Source organism: Danio rerio, chromosome 2 (genome assembly GCF_052040795.2).
Source record: "Danio rerio strain M-AB ecotype USA chromosome 2, GRCz13ab, whole genome shotgun sequence".
NCBI classification, from domain to species: domain Eukaryota; kingdom Metazoa; phylum Chordata; class Actinopteri; order Cypriniformes; family Danionidae; genus Danio; species Danio rerio.
The window spans coordinates 34,792,041-34,808,786 of NC_141022.1; the positions used below are offsets into that span (position 1 = coordinate 34,792,041).

A 16,746-nucleotide genomic window follows, 5' to 3' on the forward strand; every position below is an offset into this window, starting at 1 on the left:
TGACTGCTGAGTCAGAGAGCCTGTCGTACCATGTGATGATCAAGTCATATGATTTGTCACCGAACTGTCCTTAACTCCTATAAATCATTGTTTACACCACATGATTAATAAACCCCACCGTCCAAACACCAATCCTTTACCAGGGGAATCATATTTATTTGGCTATGCCCGTCTGTTTGTATGTTTAACTGTGCGGCGTGTGTATTACCCAGAATGCACCACTGCAGGGAGTGAGTGACTGAGTAGGGGATCCCGATTCCCGTCAGCGACACTGAGCGGAGTTTCTGTTCTATTATGTTTATTCATTCACTTTTAATCAAGTGCTGACAGGGAGAAGCACAAGAAGAGGATCGAGTTTAGGTTTGGTAGCGTGTATTTCTCGGCCATGCCTCTCTTCACGACAAATCCATTTGATCAAGATGTTGGTAAGTTTGAGCTGTCATGCATTTAGCGGTCGAGCTAACGGAGCTCTGCTGTGTCTATTGTTGTTCACGCCAACACACCGGCTTTATGTATCGCTTCAGTTTTACTTGAAATACTCGAGACATTGCCGTAATGGTGTTCCGGTGAATGAATAATCAACAATCGCGAATTTATCTTGAGGTTATTAACATGACAACACGCTCACAACTCGTGAGCTTAACATGTTATTAGCCTGATTGCTAGCCAAGTTTGTTGCCGAAGGAGCTGGGACTGTCGACTCGCTTTGTTTGTACGGCCCTGACAGCGCACTATTTGGTAAAAACACGTACTCACGGGTCATATTGTACGATTTAGGACATATTACTACTTTATTATATATATGTATCCAACACTCAAGCTAACGGTGCATACAGTGACGCTGCAAATGACCCCGCCTGCTCCTTTTATGTGTTATGAGCTGTGTATGCTCCTACAATATCCGCTATAGTAGGCTATTATTAATGTTACAGATCTGTATTGTGTTTAACTTTGTTGTATTCTGAGCCTGCTTATGTGAGTTTTGCTGGGCAACAGTTAACCAACCCAGTTAGCATCTGCTAATGTAATGTATATGTAGGCACTTTGATGCATGAAGTGTTAGGGTTAGATTCTATATTCACATGTATGTTATGTGCATTACAGTAACTGCAGACGTCATTGACAGTCTGATGGCATAAGGGATTTTCAGTAAAGAATTGGTCTACTGTTCAGTGTTTTGTATTAGTATTTATGTTGAAATTGCAGATATTGAACATGGGCGGTGTGTTTTTATGTTTCAACTGACCTCTGTTCTCTATTTGACTGTTTGCGAGACTGGTCAACACAATCTCAAAGTGAATGTAGGTCACTGGTTAACCTTTTTTAGTAAGGGGAGATATCTGATGTGCCTTTAAATGATTTTTATAGGACTTAAAAGAAAATCAGATTCACAAAGGTTGCTGTGAATGATTCCAAGCTAAAATATTTTAATAATAATCAATACTCTACAAAATGTATAATAATAAGCTTTTTGCAGAAACCCATATTCTTAAATGGCATCATTCGTTTTTTTTTCATTGCATTTTCTCATATCCAGCATATGTTTTATGCAGCGGATGCCCTTCCAGCAGCAAGCCAACACTGGGAAACATACACTTATTCACACACACCATGGCCAATTTAGTGTATTCAATTCACCTATAGCACGTCTTTGGACTGTGGTGGAAACCGGAGCACCCGGAGGAAACCCACGCCAACAAGTGGAGATCGTGCAAACTCCACACAGAAATGCCAACTGACCCAGCTGGGGCTTGAACCAGCGACCTTCTTGCTGTAAAGTGATCGTACTGCCCACTATGCCACCATGACACCCTTTTTAAAATGGTATCTACATGTAAATACAGTGAATCCAGAGATCTGACATGTTAAGACATTTGTGATCAGAAAGAATTGAATTAAGATTTGTTTTATTATTATTATTATTATTATTATTACTGAATTACAAATTTCTTATTCAGCATGTATAATATTAATGTAATGTAACTGTTAAGACTGAGAGCTTAACAAGTATTGTTTTTAAATATACTGAATGCTTGACCTTTTTCCATTCATCAAGAAATTTGTGGAAAATAAACTCAGCACAATGTGTTCAACATTCAGGGATTTTCCTGGGTAAGTGAGGCAGATAATGAGATTTTTGCTACTGAATCAAACACCTTATAAGTTATTCCTGTAATCTCATCAAGTAAAAGAGTCTAGTTATTTAAAAGGGCTAACCTTAAATGTAATTAAATACACAACCAGTGCTTTAGCATCACTTGGGGTCTGACAGCCTGCCTGGAGAGGGCGGCCTCGTAATTCTCTATGCAGGAAAAACTGTATCATTTGTTAATTGAGGGAAATGTTTTCTTGAGCAATAAATCAGCATATTGAAAATGATTTCTGGAAGATTATGTGAATCAAGTACTGTTGCTGTTTAGGGCTGCACAATATTGGAAAAATCTGATTGTTTTTCAGCGATAAATATTACTATATGTTTCACAAGATGGTTTGATTAGCTCTATTTCACAGTATTTAAGTACAAAAATTGAATAATCACAATGCAATAAAATGTTTTTGTTCTTTGTTTTGTCTCATTTCTAGTCCAAAAATGTAAAGATTCTTAATCAAGTAAAAATATTGTTGTGGTTTCACCTAGTTTTTCCTTAAAACAAGCAGAATTATCTGCCAGTGGGGTAACATAATCCCACTAAATTAAGTAAAATAATCTTTTTACTTTGAAATTTAGTTATTTGAACTAGAAACAAAAATTCTAAAAAAAAAGCCTTTTATGAATAAATTATATGAATTCTGCGTAGATAAATTAAATGTGATAAATCTTTTCAAGTTTCTTGCACCACTCTAAACATGTTTTTTTGTGCACAAATGTTCTAAACTCTCTTGAGATGCTCATTCACAGGCATTATGAACCCATATAAATGATAAATCTTCACTCTATTAAGGGTAAACTTAGCAGTGACTCTATCTACAAACCACATGTGTTCTGTGGCTCCTGGTCAACTATAATCCAGACTCAACATTGTGTAGTTTGCGATGTGACTATCGTGGATGCACACATTGAAATGATATATTGTGCAACCCTAATGCTGGTATTCAGGTTTACAGAAAAACAGAAATACATACAGTTCCTCTGTTCTTCTGGTTTTTGTCTTCAGCATTGGCATATATTTGTGATTCTGACCCGTTTATGTGCTTGTTATTTTTTAACGATGTATTTTGGCTAGTTGGATCATAAGTAGATGAGTGCAACAGCTTTTGTTTCTGCTCTGATTGCTCCAAAACCACACCATACCATGTTTGTTTGCTAAGAGAGTGTTGTATATTACCTTGTTTTTTTCTTCAAGCCAGAATTTAAATTTTTAATAGCAATGTTTAAATCCATGTTGAACCCTGCCTCGTAATGATTAAAAGTTCAATAGAAAGCTAGTTTTGTTTGTTGTTGTTTAAACGGTTAAAGTATTCAACCTAATATGTAGGAATTCAATGATAATTGACTTCTGTTGTACGATTAAAGTCTGGGGAATAATCAAAGTTATCACAATTATTATGCATTCAATGATTTCAAAACACTACTAGTTTAATAAATCACATAAAAACTCCTTATATTTTAAAGTGATATTTATTGCTACTCAGTAACTAAATAATACAGCACTAAATAATAATAAAAACCAACAATAGTCCATTTATCTCTTTGAACTTCTAATTAAGTGAAAAAAGTTTTGGCATTTAAACATAAGTAATAATTCTACACTGAAAATAAATGACAGAACAATATACAAATACAATATTTTTATTTATTTATTCAATCTAAATTAAAGCTACTACAGATTAGCTCACTATTTATCTTTTAAAGAGAACAAATGTAGTCAAAGGCTGCTGAACCTGTCAAAAAGGCACTTTTGATCAACTATATTACAAAATTGGATAGAAACAGTAATTCCTTTTGAAAATGAATGATACAGTACAGAGAAAATACATGCATTTCTATAATTTATATGAATGTTATTATCAATATAAAATACTAATATTAACTTAAATGAAGGCAGCGCAGTAGGTAGTGCTGTTGCCTCACAGCAAAGTTTGAGCCTCAGCTGGGTCTGTTGGCATTTCTGTGTGGAGTTAGCATTCGTGTGGGTTTCCCCTACAAGTCAAAAGACATGTGGTACAGGTGAATTGGGTAAGCTAAAAAATTATCCGTAGTGTATGAGTATGAATAAAAGTCTATGAGTGTTTCCCAGTGAAAGGTTGCAGCTGGAAGGGCATCCACTTCATGAAACATATGCTGGATAAGTTGTCGGTTTATTCTGCTGTGGGACCCCAGATTAATAAAGGTACTAAGCCGAAAAGAAAATGAATGAACTTAAATGAACTTCTGTTTTATCAGCCTTCATACATACGTAATCATTTTAATAATTTGGAATAATTCGTCTTGTTTACGTTGTTTATGTTGCACTGAAAGCCACCCACAACTCTCACTGATACAGCATTGATTCTGACACTGTTAATATTTAATTTCCTAGCAACGTATTTCATTCAAGTAATTTGCCATGGAATTTAACTTAATTATGCATTTTACCGTTACTTGAGCATGCAAAGCTGAATGGTGATCCCGCAGCTGCTGCATCAAATTAGATGTGTTTGATCTTTTCTCAGCAACCTTTTTATGACACATTTTGCAAAAAGGTGATCTGTCGTCTTTAATGACGCCCTGGTCATTCTTTGTGTACCCAAAATAATCATAAAACTCCACTTCAGGCAACAGGGTTGGGGACCATTCACAAACAGTATCTAAAAATGTGTGGAAAGCATGTGCGCGTTGCTTCCTCCACCATTTTCAACACGCGTTGCTGATCGCAGCATTCTAAAAGTTCATATGTTTTCAACTAGGTGCACCTGGAATGTAACGAATTAGCGCAAGCAAAAGATGAGATAAGTGAACAGCCTTATGCTGCTAGTTTCAGCCGTAGTTGATCCAGTGTGTGTGCATATAAGCCTTGTTATACATGCTCCGAACTTTAAACTAGCACACATTTGACAAATTTAGTTGCAGCAGTTTTATTCTGTTTATTCGTAAGGTTTTACGATTAATTAAGCGTGATGAATTAAAGCACGGTTAATAGTGAAATCAGATAATCATTACATCCCTACTATGGAGGCAGTCTACCTTTTAGAAAAGTGTTCAATAGTGGACAAGCTCAAAACATGTAAGCCCCTGTTTACACGTTTAGTATTTTCCACTTGTGAGTGGATTGACAAAAACTCATCTTAAAGCCAGCTGTATACATGGCCTCTAGTGTCAGTGATATGAAACAGAACCAGCAGCCTTTCACAAAAATAGATTAATTAATTTGCATATGCAATGTCTGAAAATGAATTGTCATTATGATGAATAGACATTTAAGTTAGCTTTTTTTTTTTTTTTTTCAGAAAAAGCAACAAGTGAGATGAACACAGCTGAGGACTGGGGCCTCATTCTGGACATTTGTGACAAGATCGGACAGTCTCGCACTGGGTTAGTAAACAAGCATTTAGCATGTTTTTGAGCGTATCTTTTAAGTTAATGGGTGGTAAAATATTATTTGTTGTCTTCTGAAGGCCTAAAGAATGCCTGCGATCTATAATGAGGAGAGTGAATCACAAGGATCCCCATGTTGCCATGCAAGCGTTGACGGTAAGGCAAGCGACTGCTAATGCTAGTAAATGAGGAGGAAGCATGCTTTTATCTCAAGTATGCAAACATCAGAAGCCATTAATGAGCGGTTGAGACTGAAACAAGTGTTTTCTGTTCCACAGCTACTCGGTGCATGTGTGTCAAACTGTGGAAAGATATTCCATTTAGAGGTCTGCTCCAGGGAATTTGCTAGTGAAGTTAGCAATGTGCTAAATAAGGTATGTAGTTTAGTTTGTTGAGTATATGATGCAATGTTTTGTCCAGCAGTAGGCTGATGTCGAGGTACTTTCTTTTCAAGGGTCACCCAAAAGTATGTGAGAAGCTAAAGGCTTTGATGGTGGAATGGGCCGAGGATTTCCGCAACGACCCTCAGCTCAGCCTGATCTCTGCAATGATTAAGAACCTCCGAGAGCAGGGCGTCATCTTCCCTGCCGTGGGCTCTCAGGTGATCTTGCTCCCTGAAAATGCAGATCTGCCAAATCACAGGATTCTCTTAAATGCCGGAGTCACTTATTGTAGATGTACCAGAGAAATAAACGTGTCAGGAATGCACCAAAAATACATGGTTGTTTTAACCTTTGCATCTCGCTGAAGTTGAAACTTTTAGTTTTTTACCTCTTCATTCTTAAATCCCAATACCAGATTTTTAGTCTGTGCTATTTTAGTTAGTGAAAACCCACTAGACATTATATAGTGCACATCCCAACCAATAACATGTATAGTGGGTACAGTAAGTATTCAGTTCCTCTTAAATCTTTCACTTGTTATATTGCAGCCATTTGCTAAAATCATTAAGTTCTATTTGTTCCTCATTAATGTACACACAGCACCCCATATTGACCGAAACACACAGAATTGTTGACATTTTTGTAGACTTATTTAAAAAAAAAAAGTTATCACGTGGTCCTAAGTATTCAGACCCCTTGCTCAGTATTTAGTAGAAGCACCCTCTTGATCTAATACAGCCGTGAGTCTTTTTGACATAGATGCAACAAGTTTTGAATAAAACAAGGATCCTCTGCCATTCCTCCTCGCAGATTCTCCCCAGTTCTGTCAGGTTGGATGGTAAACGTTGGTGAACAGCCATTTTTAGGTCTCTCCAGAAATGCTCAATTGGGTTTAAGTCAGGGCTCTAGTTTGGCCATTCAAGAACAATCATGGAGTTGTTGTGAAGCCAGTCCTTTATTATTTTAGCTGTGTGCTTAAGGTCATTGCCCACTCTAAGGTTCTGAGCACACAGCATGATGCTGCCACCACACTGGTTCACTGTTGGGACTGTATTGGACCGATGATGAACAGTTCCAAGTTTTCTCCACACAGACCGCTTAGAATTAAGGCCAAAAAGTTCTACCTTGTCCTCATCAGACCAGAGAATCTTATTTCTAATCTTGGAGTCCTTCAGGCAGTTTTTTAGCCAACTGCATACAGGCTTTCAAGTCTCAGGCCACTCTGCCATAAAGCCCCAACTGCTGGAGGCCTGCGATGATGGTTGACTTTCTACAATCTCCCAAATGCATCTGTGGAGCTCAGCCACAGTGATCTTGGGTTCTTCTTTACCTCTTTCTCCAAGGCTCTTCTCCTCGATAGCTCAGTTTGGCCAGACGGCCAGCTCTAGGAAGGGTTCTGGTCGTCCCAGACATCTTCCATTTAAGGATTATGGAGGCCACTGTCCTCTTAGGAACGTTAATCCAGCAGAACTTTTTTTGGAACCCTGGCCAGATCTCTGCCTTGCCACAATTCTGCCTCTGAGCTCTTCAGGCAGTTCCTTTGACCTCATGATTCTCATTTGCTCTGACATGCACTGTGAGCTGTAAGGTCTTATATAGACAGGTGTGTGTCTTTACCTAATGAAGTTAAATCAGTCTAATCAAACACAGCTTGGCTCAAATGAAGGTGTAGAACCATCTCAAGGATGATCAGAAGAGATGGACAGCACCTGAGTTAAATATATGAGTTTCACAGCAAAGGTTCTGAATACATATGTGTTTTTCTGTCAATATGGGCTGCTGTGTGTACATTTGAGGGGGAAAAAAAACTTTTAGCAAATGGCTGCAATATAACAGAGTGAAAAAAATTAAAGCGTTCTGAAAATTTACTGTATCCCCTGTAAATTATTGTTTATATTTTACTATCGGCTTTGTTTTTTATTATTTATAGTATTTGTAACATTTAATATTATAGTAACATGCAAGTCATGGTCTCCAGAGCATTAGCCAATAGTTTTTTTTTTTTAATTTTTTTTTTTAGCTTTTATAAAAAGTTATTGTAATTGAATTTATTAAAAGACCACTAATATGATCTAAAACATGCTCAATTTTTGTAACATTGTTTCATTATGTCAGTTTTTTTGTGTAATTATTAAGATTTAAAGCAGGCGATATGTGTATTATAATGTTAATGTAATAAGATGAGTAATGAGAAGTTTAATTTTTTGATTAGGCAGCAGAGCAAGCTAAAGCCAGTCCCGCATTGGTAGCTAAAGATCCTGCAACATCAACAAACAAGAAGGAAGAAGAAGACCTTGCTAAAGGTGGGTGCAAGTCTAAAATCCTGGAGTCTGAGGTGAATTGAGTTGAAGAAAGTGTGGTAATATGTCAGTCTGTGTCTCTCTTTCTCAGCTATTGAACTGTCTCTGAAGGACCAGCGGCATCAGCAGCCTCAGGTGTCTCTGTCTGGCCTCTACCCGAGCACCAGCAGCCTCCTGACCTCCCACAAGACAGACGGCAGAAAGGTCAGGGCTATCTATGACTTTGAAGCAGCCGAAGACAACGAGCTCACTTTTAAATCAGGCGAGATCATCACTATCCTGGATGACAGGTGAGTCAGTTGTGTTCATGGATGGTCACACCTCACTGGCTGTGCTTTCTTTAATGCCCACTGCACATTATTTACTCATTTGTACCAAATTGAATTTGTCTGCCACTATGGATAATTCAATATCAGCTCATTTCTGGTTGCTAAGCTACAAGCACATCACTATGAAAGGAGAAGTATTACTTCAAAGTAGAGGTAATAGTGGATGTACAGTGCTCTTACATGAACCATTCTAAACTAGGGCACTAGGGCTGTGTGATTTGGGCGTAATATCTGGTTGTGATTTATTTTTATCATTTTTTTTAAAAAGTGTTTTTTTTTTTTTTTTTTTAGACATACTGCTATTTGATTTTGTAAATAAACTTCAGCTTAATCATTACTACTAAAACTAACACTAAAGTGTTAAAGAGCCCCTATTATGCATTAAAAAGTCATATTTTGGTTTTAAGGGTCTCCAACAAAAGGCTGATATGCATGCTAGGTCAAAAACACTTTCATTGTCTTATAGTATGCATTTATTTTTACCTCATTATCCCAACTACTTCCACAAGATTTATTCAGTGATTCACTTGTTTCCAAACCCCTCCTTAATGCAATGCTAATCTGCGCTGATTAGCAATTGGTCAACTGTTCTCAGCATGAGACAGAGAATTGCCCACCACGACTTATCAACAATTTTGAAGTAGTCAGAGTGTATGTGTGAGCCCATACATCAATAATCTTTATTGATCCTTCCTTTAACAAACGTCCGATGAATTCCCCGTTGTAAGCATGTAGATTGCTAAGGCACTCGTCAGAAAAATGACAGGAACTTAGCACAAGGCTGGGGCTAAAAAGCTAAGGTATTTTTGCAAAAATAAACTTCAACCACAGATTCTTTACAGACTGATCTTTGGGTAATAATACTATCTTTTCCCTCACACTTCAGAGCACAGCGTCTTCGCAACATCAGCCGGGATCTGCTACAGTATTTGTCTTCCTCTCTTTTTTTTCTTTTTTTCTACAGTGTTTGCGCGTCGGGGTTTAAATTTTCCAGGGTCTGCATGTGCAACAAATGGGTGGGACTTGAGTTCCGTATCAACATCAAGCCGACACGGCTAAAGATTTGTTACCCCGACGATTCATTTGAACCACTCTGAGTCAACTCTTTTATAGATAAATCAAAAGTTTTAAACATGCTGCACTTTCAGATTTAAGCCTTAGCTGGATATTTTACTTCACTTAGAGCTGTATTACACACTGGATGGAAGTTCATTTTCAAAATACAGAACAAAAAATACAGAACACTCAGCAAACTAACATGGCTGATAAGAGCCTTTCTTTAGCTTATATTGTCTAAAAACAATGTTACACAAAGTATCACGACATTCAACGTACAGCTCTGGCACTGCAAAATGGCTAGAATATGTGCAAGACGGAAGAGTTTATCTCCTATCCATCATTTAGATGAGGTTTTCAAATCCCTCTTTGGTCACTGCAGTAAAAGGCACTGTGTTTTTAGCGAGGTAGTGAGTTACGGCGTTAGTTATCTTCTAGTGCCTTCGTAGAGTTTTTTTTCATATGGTGTAACAGCTGCAAACAACTCTGAAATTGTACTTTGCTGTTGCTAGCTACTAGACTGAGGGTGACCAGCAATACTTTCAGTTGGCTTCAGTTGACAGATGACACTGCTCATATAGCCGTCTGTGGTGCTTTTTTAGGTTTTGGTTGTTGTATTTTCTTATGATGTGGCAACAGTTCTGCGACAGCTCTTACAAATGACCTGTTTTTGTTCAGTGTCTTTGACTAAATTATTCCCATATTACCGACGTGCTGCTTTTCTTTGATATTAATTTGTCTATTGTATTGTGGCTGTTCTGCATAGTTCGGTTGTGCAATTCTGATTGGGCAGAACAAACGTGAGCTCACCTAATTGGCTAGTAAGACTGTCACACACAGACAGCAGTCACTCATTTGCTCTGGGTGGGGGAAATCAAATAAAACATGTATATTTCATATCGCAGCCTCTTGCGATTTAGCTAATCGCAATGTTTTAAATTGCAATTTGATTTTGATTATTCGCACAGCCCGTTTCTAAACACTGACAAAAAAAAGAGTGTGATTGAAAATTGGCTGAACCATCTCTTCTCCATCACAGTGACCCTAACTGGTGGAAAGGTGAGACATATCAGGGTGTTGGGCTTTTTCCGTCAAACTTTGTGACAGCGGACCTGACAGCAGAGCCTGAGATGAGTGAGTAAAGCTGTCACATCTGCTGTTTTTTCAACCTGCAGCCTTTCAGGGTTTTTGACAACCTCTGAGAATGTTTGAAAGTGGCTAATATCAATTTTGTATTATTGCATTTCATTTAAGATCAAAATAATAAAGATCACATTTGGAGTAAACAATCATTCAGTATTCTATTACTCTTGGAGAACAAGTGGAGAGTCCAAAAGGCAAACCCCTCTAGACATTTTTTTTTAGCTATTTATGTCTATTTTTTGTCTTATACATATTTGTAGTTTTAAATTATTTTCTTTTTTTGGTCAATATTTTCAAAATAATCACACTTTTGGACCCCAGTGTACATTAGGTCATCTGCTTTTCTGCACATTTGTTTTCTGCCTATGAGATCACATTCATCTTTCCTCAGTGAAAACAGAGAAGAAGACTGTGCAGTTTAGTGAAGAAGTCCAAGTAGAGACGATTGAACCAGAACCAGAGCCTGCCTACATTGATGAGGCAAGACATGCAGTGAAATAAATCATCCACTATTCACAGAATCTTACAGAACTCATAGAGGCCACATGCTTTCTGGTATGTAATTCATACAATATTTTTGAAATGTTCTGCAGGAGAAAATGGACCAGCTGCTTCAGATGATCCAGAGTGCAGACCCGACAGATGACCAGTCAGACACCTGTGAGCTCCTACAGTTGGAGGGTAAGTGTAAAACCATATCCCTATGATCTGACAGGACATTTATTTTATCTTGTAGAGACTGATTCATAGTCATTCTACCCCCATTTAGCTGCTTGCAACCAGATGGGTCCTCTCATTGATCAGAAGCTGGAAGACACTGACAGGTATTCCAAAATTTACATCGAAAATATTCTAATCCAATGAAAGCAACTATTGGCACATGTGCTATAATATTGTGCCTGGTTTCAGGAAACACTCAGAGCTGTCTGAGCTGAACGTGAAGGTCATGGAAGCTCTGTCTCTCTATGCTAAGCTAATGAATGAAGACCCAGTATACGCTATGTATGCCAAACTACAGAGCCAGCAATACTACATGCAGCAGGCCCCAAACTCTTCCCAACAGGTGAGAATTTGGGCTATGGTGTTATTAGTTTTCTGGAATGGTTTAATTTTCTGTTATTGTTTTATTTTGTCTTGTTTTTGGCAATGGTATATTAAGAGTATGTGTGTGGTCTATTTTTTAGGTGTACCCTGGACAGTCCACTGGAGGGCAGTATGCAATGGGAAGCACAGCAGTACCAGGATACAACGTTCCAATGGAGCAGCTTACTGCAATGAACCAAGCAGGAACACCAATGGCAGGGCAGCCTACTCCTAGGTGTGCACAATGAATTATATTTCACACATTAATAAAGTGGTTAATATTGTTTTCATAACATGCATCATGTACAATATTATGCAGTTTATATTGTTTATTTGTTTATTATTATTAATAGAAATATCAAGAGTAAATTACGTATATTAATTACAGCATAAATAAAAATGCTACTACTACTACTACTACTAATAATAATAATAATGATTAATTTTCTTTTCACTAATTATCGTTATTATTAAAGAGATAAAATACATTAAAATACAATAAGTTCTCTAGATCAGGACATTTTAATAATAATTACTAGGGATGTCCCGATCAGGTTTTTTTGGCCCTCCAGTCTGAGTTATTAGATTTTGAGAATCTACCAATACAAAACCTGATCTATAAAATATAATAAAAATATAAAAATCTATATATAATCTTATATATAAAAATATATAAAAGAGCGAAGAAACAAATCCTTATTTTTTTATTTAATTCACCTTATTTTAAGATTCTATAACTCTGTTAACAAACAAAGCACTTCTGTAAGGTAGCTTGAACAATCAAGTAATAAACAACATAAATTCTACACTTTTGGATTTTGTGCAACAGTAAATATAAAAAATCTAACATAAAAACAAACGGCACCTCAACTTAAAATACCGGGCAGGCAATCCCAAGTTTACATATCTCACAGTTTGCTATGGCAATATTGTCATCATCGACTTTATAATACCTCCAGACTGCAGACATACTCGTGCTTTCCGCTTCAAGCTGCTTCTGTGTTCTACTTTGTTGCCATTTCTCTGCAACAAAGTGATGTCATGCCGCCCACATTGCTGTTTCAGTTTGAAGTCAAGAAAGAAGTCCAACTCTATGCCACCGCATAACTGTAGATGAGTTAAAAATAATGACAATATACGTATATATTCAAGTCCTGATCGGGAGGTAACATCTGATTCTGATTGAGTTTGAAAGCGGTCTATTTCCGATCTTGTGATTGGATCTGGACATCCCTAATAATTACACGAATAGTAATGGTAATAATAATAGTGATTTGTAATCATATAAAACAATAGTTTTGTTATTGCTGTTTCTCAGTGATGTCCATATGTACATGGGCCAACCTCCAGTCTACAGCCCCACTCCTGGCAGCCTTCCTCCAGCTGAAGTCCAGTCTTACCAGACCCCAGCTCCAGCAGTCATGAACCAGAACCCTGCATACACCCTACCTACAACCCAGAGCCTTCCCGCTGCTGCAGACAACCAACAGATCCCTTACCCTGAGAAGGCCCTCTTATAGGGGCCCCTAGAGACTCGCACACAAACACACACACTCTTACAAAGAACATTCAGCTCACACAGCAACATCTCCTTGATCCTCTCCTCCTCTTTTTATTTAAGACATTACAAACATGACAGGATGTGCCGATTGCTGACTACTAACCGCTGGTGTTCTCACTGAGCACTTTTGATCGCTCTTCTATGTTTTTGGTCTCTTTTACAATATTTTGTTGAAGGTGATAAGAAGTTACACCATTTATTTGGCGCTGTCATTATAGTAATAATTAACTGGATGTTTCTTACAGGAAAACACAACGAGAGCATGCTTGTGTTGTACATGCATTTCTGTAATGGTGTAGGTCCCGGTAGCTCAGTGTTTGTCAAAACAGGTCCTGAAGGGGAGGGTTCATCATTTTTAATTGTGTGTGTGTGTGTGTGAGCAAGAGGGAGAGAGAAAGCGAGATCAGGTCCATATATGTTATCACACCTCTCCTGCAGAACCATGTAGCAAAACACTGCCATTGTCTTGACAGTGACCCATTACTCCAGTGTCTATCAAGAGTTAGTTCACCCCATAATGGAAATGCTCATTATTTATTCCAAACCCATAAAAAATCTGTTCATTTTTGGAACACAAGTAAAGATAATTCTAATGGAATATGAGAGATTTCTGCCCCTTCCATTGACAGTTTGATCATATAAAACAGCTGATGCTTCAAACATTCATTAACAGATACAAATCAAACTGTTTTATCTTTTATCTGTTTTATTTTACGTTTTCTGAAAGATAAAATCACTTTATAAGATGAATATTAAGTGTGTCAGGCAAATATAGTTGAGCTTCTGGTTCTATTTGCTGATCAGAGTTTATAAATAAAAGCCCAAATGTGATCTGCTCATCATATGTGAACATGTCTCTTCAGAAGACTTTGATTAGACCGCTTTACTGATAAGGATTCATTTTTTGATCACTTTACATTAATATTTAAAGGTGTCAGAAGTTTTCCTGAATATACTTTCAATGGAGGGACAAAAATCTCTCAGATTTGATTAAAATATTTCGATTAGTGTCCCAAACATGAACAGATTAACATCTCATGGCTTTATAGAGATCTGAGGGTGAGTAAATGATGGGAAAATTGTTTTTTTGGGGGGTGAAGCTCACTACTTTAAGCTCAATTCTCAGTGTTAAAATGTTTTTTAGTGCGTTTTATTTATATTTTGATTGTCAGTTTGCTGTTTTATTGACAGTACATTAATAGAAGGATGTAATATTCTGCCTATGTGCAGATTTGTATATACAAGAGCTCACTACTTTCTTTAGAGCGTAACGTTCAAAGCGGCTGCTTTTTCCGTAGAAAGGGCACACGGGAAGTTGAGGAGTAAAACTACTCCATTACATGCACTTTTAATTTACTCTTTTTCCTTCTCCCTAATTTCAGATGTGTCCATTTGAAACCTATGTTTCCTCAGCTCTCGAAGAACCTGAATGGCATTGACCCTGCACTCTAACCCTTCCCTTTTTTCCAAACAATTATAAAAATACTCATGCAACTTGTCATGCCCTGGGAATGAATGAATGATCATGTGTAAATGATCCACCGAGTGTGCAACACTCAAACTAACCTCTTATTTTCATAAGTCCTGTCAAGGGCTGCGACTGACACTAAAGAGAGCAAACTTTGTTCTTCTGACTCTAAAGTAAGGCGGTTCTCCCACATCTGTCTCGATGTAGCTACAGTGTTATCAGAGTAGTCATTGACGTTTCATAGAGAACATTCTGGGAAATTGGGACCATGGGCCAGTTCTAATGTGACACCTTAGCATATGCACATGGAGATGATAATCCTTACGTCAACCTTATCCACAGGGAAAATGGACTGTTTTTGGTGTATCAGTTATATGTACCCAGTTGTTTGTATGTACTATTTTAATCATCTTAATTATTAGTATTCACAATAAAACTAGGCCAAATGTACAGCACATGTTGTTTCTCATTATTAAGCGGCACTTTGATCACGCTGCTGAAACCAACAATACAAACCCTCAGAATTAGTAATGGATTAAGGCTTTTACTGGCAGTTGTATTGATTTTAATGGATACGAATCTCTGTGGATTCCTACTGGTAATTTGTTGACTTTTATTGGATCTACAAGAATCATGTGCCAAAACAATTAACATTTACTGGTATTAATGGTTAATAGGTTTGTTGTAACTTCTGTGATGGTTCTTTTGTTGTGGGGTCTTTTTCAGTAGTTTCAGGTGTTTTAGTTGTTTTTTGGTGGATTAACAGTCTTGTACAACAAAAGTTTTAGTTTTTAATAGGCTGGGGTAGTATTTTACAACCGTTATATTACTTGTAATCAGTGCAATATAAGCATTAAGAATGCAGTATAACTATGACTGTTATGTTTAGTAGGAGTGCAGAGATCCTTTTTGACCAAAAGTTAGTGTCATCCCAACATTTTTGAGTTTGCTCAAGGTACCATCTTCACGTTCAGCGCCATCGATGGTGTAATGACACGAGACCTAGGTATTGTTTGACTCAATATGCTTCTCCAAATGTAGACTGGTATTTTTTATTATTAGGAAAAATTATATAAAACTAATTAGCAAAAAGAGACATTTTTATCTACAACTAGGTGCCACTGCACAAAAACCATGAGTAACCTATTTTTATAGTTGCCATAAAAAAAGTTTTGTCTTATTACATTGAAGCATTACAGAGAGACAGCCTGAAGCCCAGTTTGGTGAGCTTTTTGTCAAATTTGTTTGCTATTCTAGAATAGTTTGACTACTTAAACTGATTTCATGTTTTTATTTCTGTGGGCATGAAGATCACTTAGATGGTCTAGGTCAAAGTAAAAAAAAAAAAGAAATGAAAACTCAAATAAAACTGCCCCCGAAAAAAAAAATACTTTGAATTTTCTTGAACCAGAAACCACAATAAAATAATTGTGTTTCCTTGTAACCCCTCTCCTTTAACTGAATCTTCTCTGAGTGGGACTGAAAGGGTTAGTTCATCCATATATGCCAAGACCTTCGCTTGTCTTCCAAATACAAATTAAGATAGTTTAGATGAAATCTAAGAACGGGTTAATATTATATTGAGAACCATGGCATCCCTAGTTTGGATATAAGTTTTTGACCACACTTCGTTATTATTGTTCATTTATTAGTTTGCTGGAAATTAGAACTGAATTTAGAAATAGTTCTGTAACAAATCTTTGCGCTTAACAAAAATAATTCAATAGGTAGGCTAATGGATGTCTTCAGCGCAGTGCATACAACACCATTTCCTTATCCACTAAACTAAAGGAGTAAAGTTAAGAGTAAACGTAAAGTAAAAAGTGAAGAGGCTCAATCTTTATCCTCTGTTTCCTTGCTAATGAAGCATTTAGTTTTTCCACTTACAAAGTCCGCCATGGAAACAGC

General features: G+C 37.1%; 1 protein-coding gene and 1 long non-coding RNA gene across 2 annotated transcripts in view; one reads left to right on the forward strand and one right to left on the reverse strand.

The window, feature by feature from the left end:
* The window catches only part of LOC141378367 (uncharacterized), a 48,569-nt gene that overhangs the window by 19,625 nt on the left and 12,198 nt on the right, over positions 1 to 16,746 (reverse strand). The gene's annotated exons all lie outside the window — the stretch shown is intronic.
* On the forward strand, positions 214 to 15,293 carry stam (signal transducing adaptor molecule (SH3 domain and ITAM motif) 1). Its single transcript, NM_200120.2, has 14 exons — positions 214 to 425; positions 5,428 to 5,512; positions 5,596 to 5,671; positions 5,794 to 5,889; positions 5,970 to 6,116; positions 8,111 to 8,201; positions 8,290 to 8,488; positions 10,623 to 10,717; positions 11,118 to 11,206; positions 11,320 to 11,407; positions 11,496 to 11,550; positions 11,636 to 11,789; positions 11,911 to 12,044; positions 13,128 to 15,293. Exons 1-14 carry the CDS (start codon positions 386 to 388, stop codon positions 13,327 to 13,329), a joined length of 1,551 nt encoding a protein of 516 aa, NP_956414.2. The 5' UTR covers positions 214 to 385; the 3' UTR covers positions 13,330 to 15,293.

What these genes read in the sequence shown, in the direction of transcription:
- stam (NM_200120.2), top strand. Translation starts at nt 386, where the DNA reads ATGCCTCTCTTCACGACAAATCCATTTGATCAAGATGTTG. An exon ending in TCCATTTGATCAAGATGTTG is followed by an intron (nt 426 to 5,427) that starts GTAAGTTTGAGC and finishes TTTTTTTTTCAG; the next exon opens with AAAAAGCAACAAGTGAGATG. An exon ending in CCCCAAACTCTTCCCAACAG is followed by an intron (nt 11,790 to 11,910) that starts GTGAGAATTTGG and finishes TCTATTTTTTAG; the next exon opens with GTGTACCCTGGACAGTCCAC.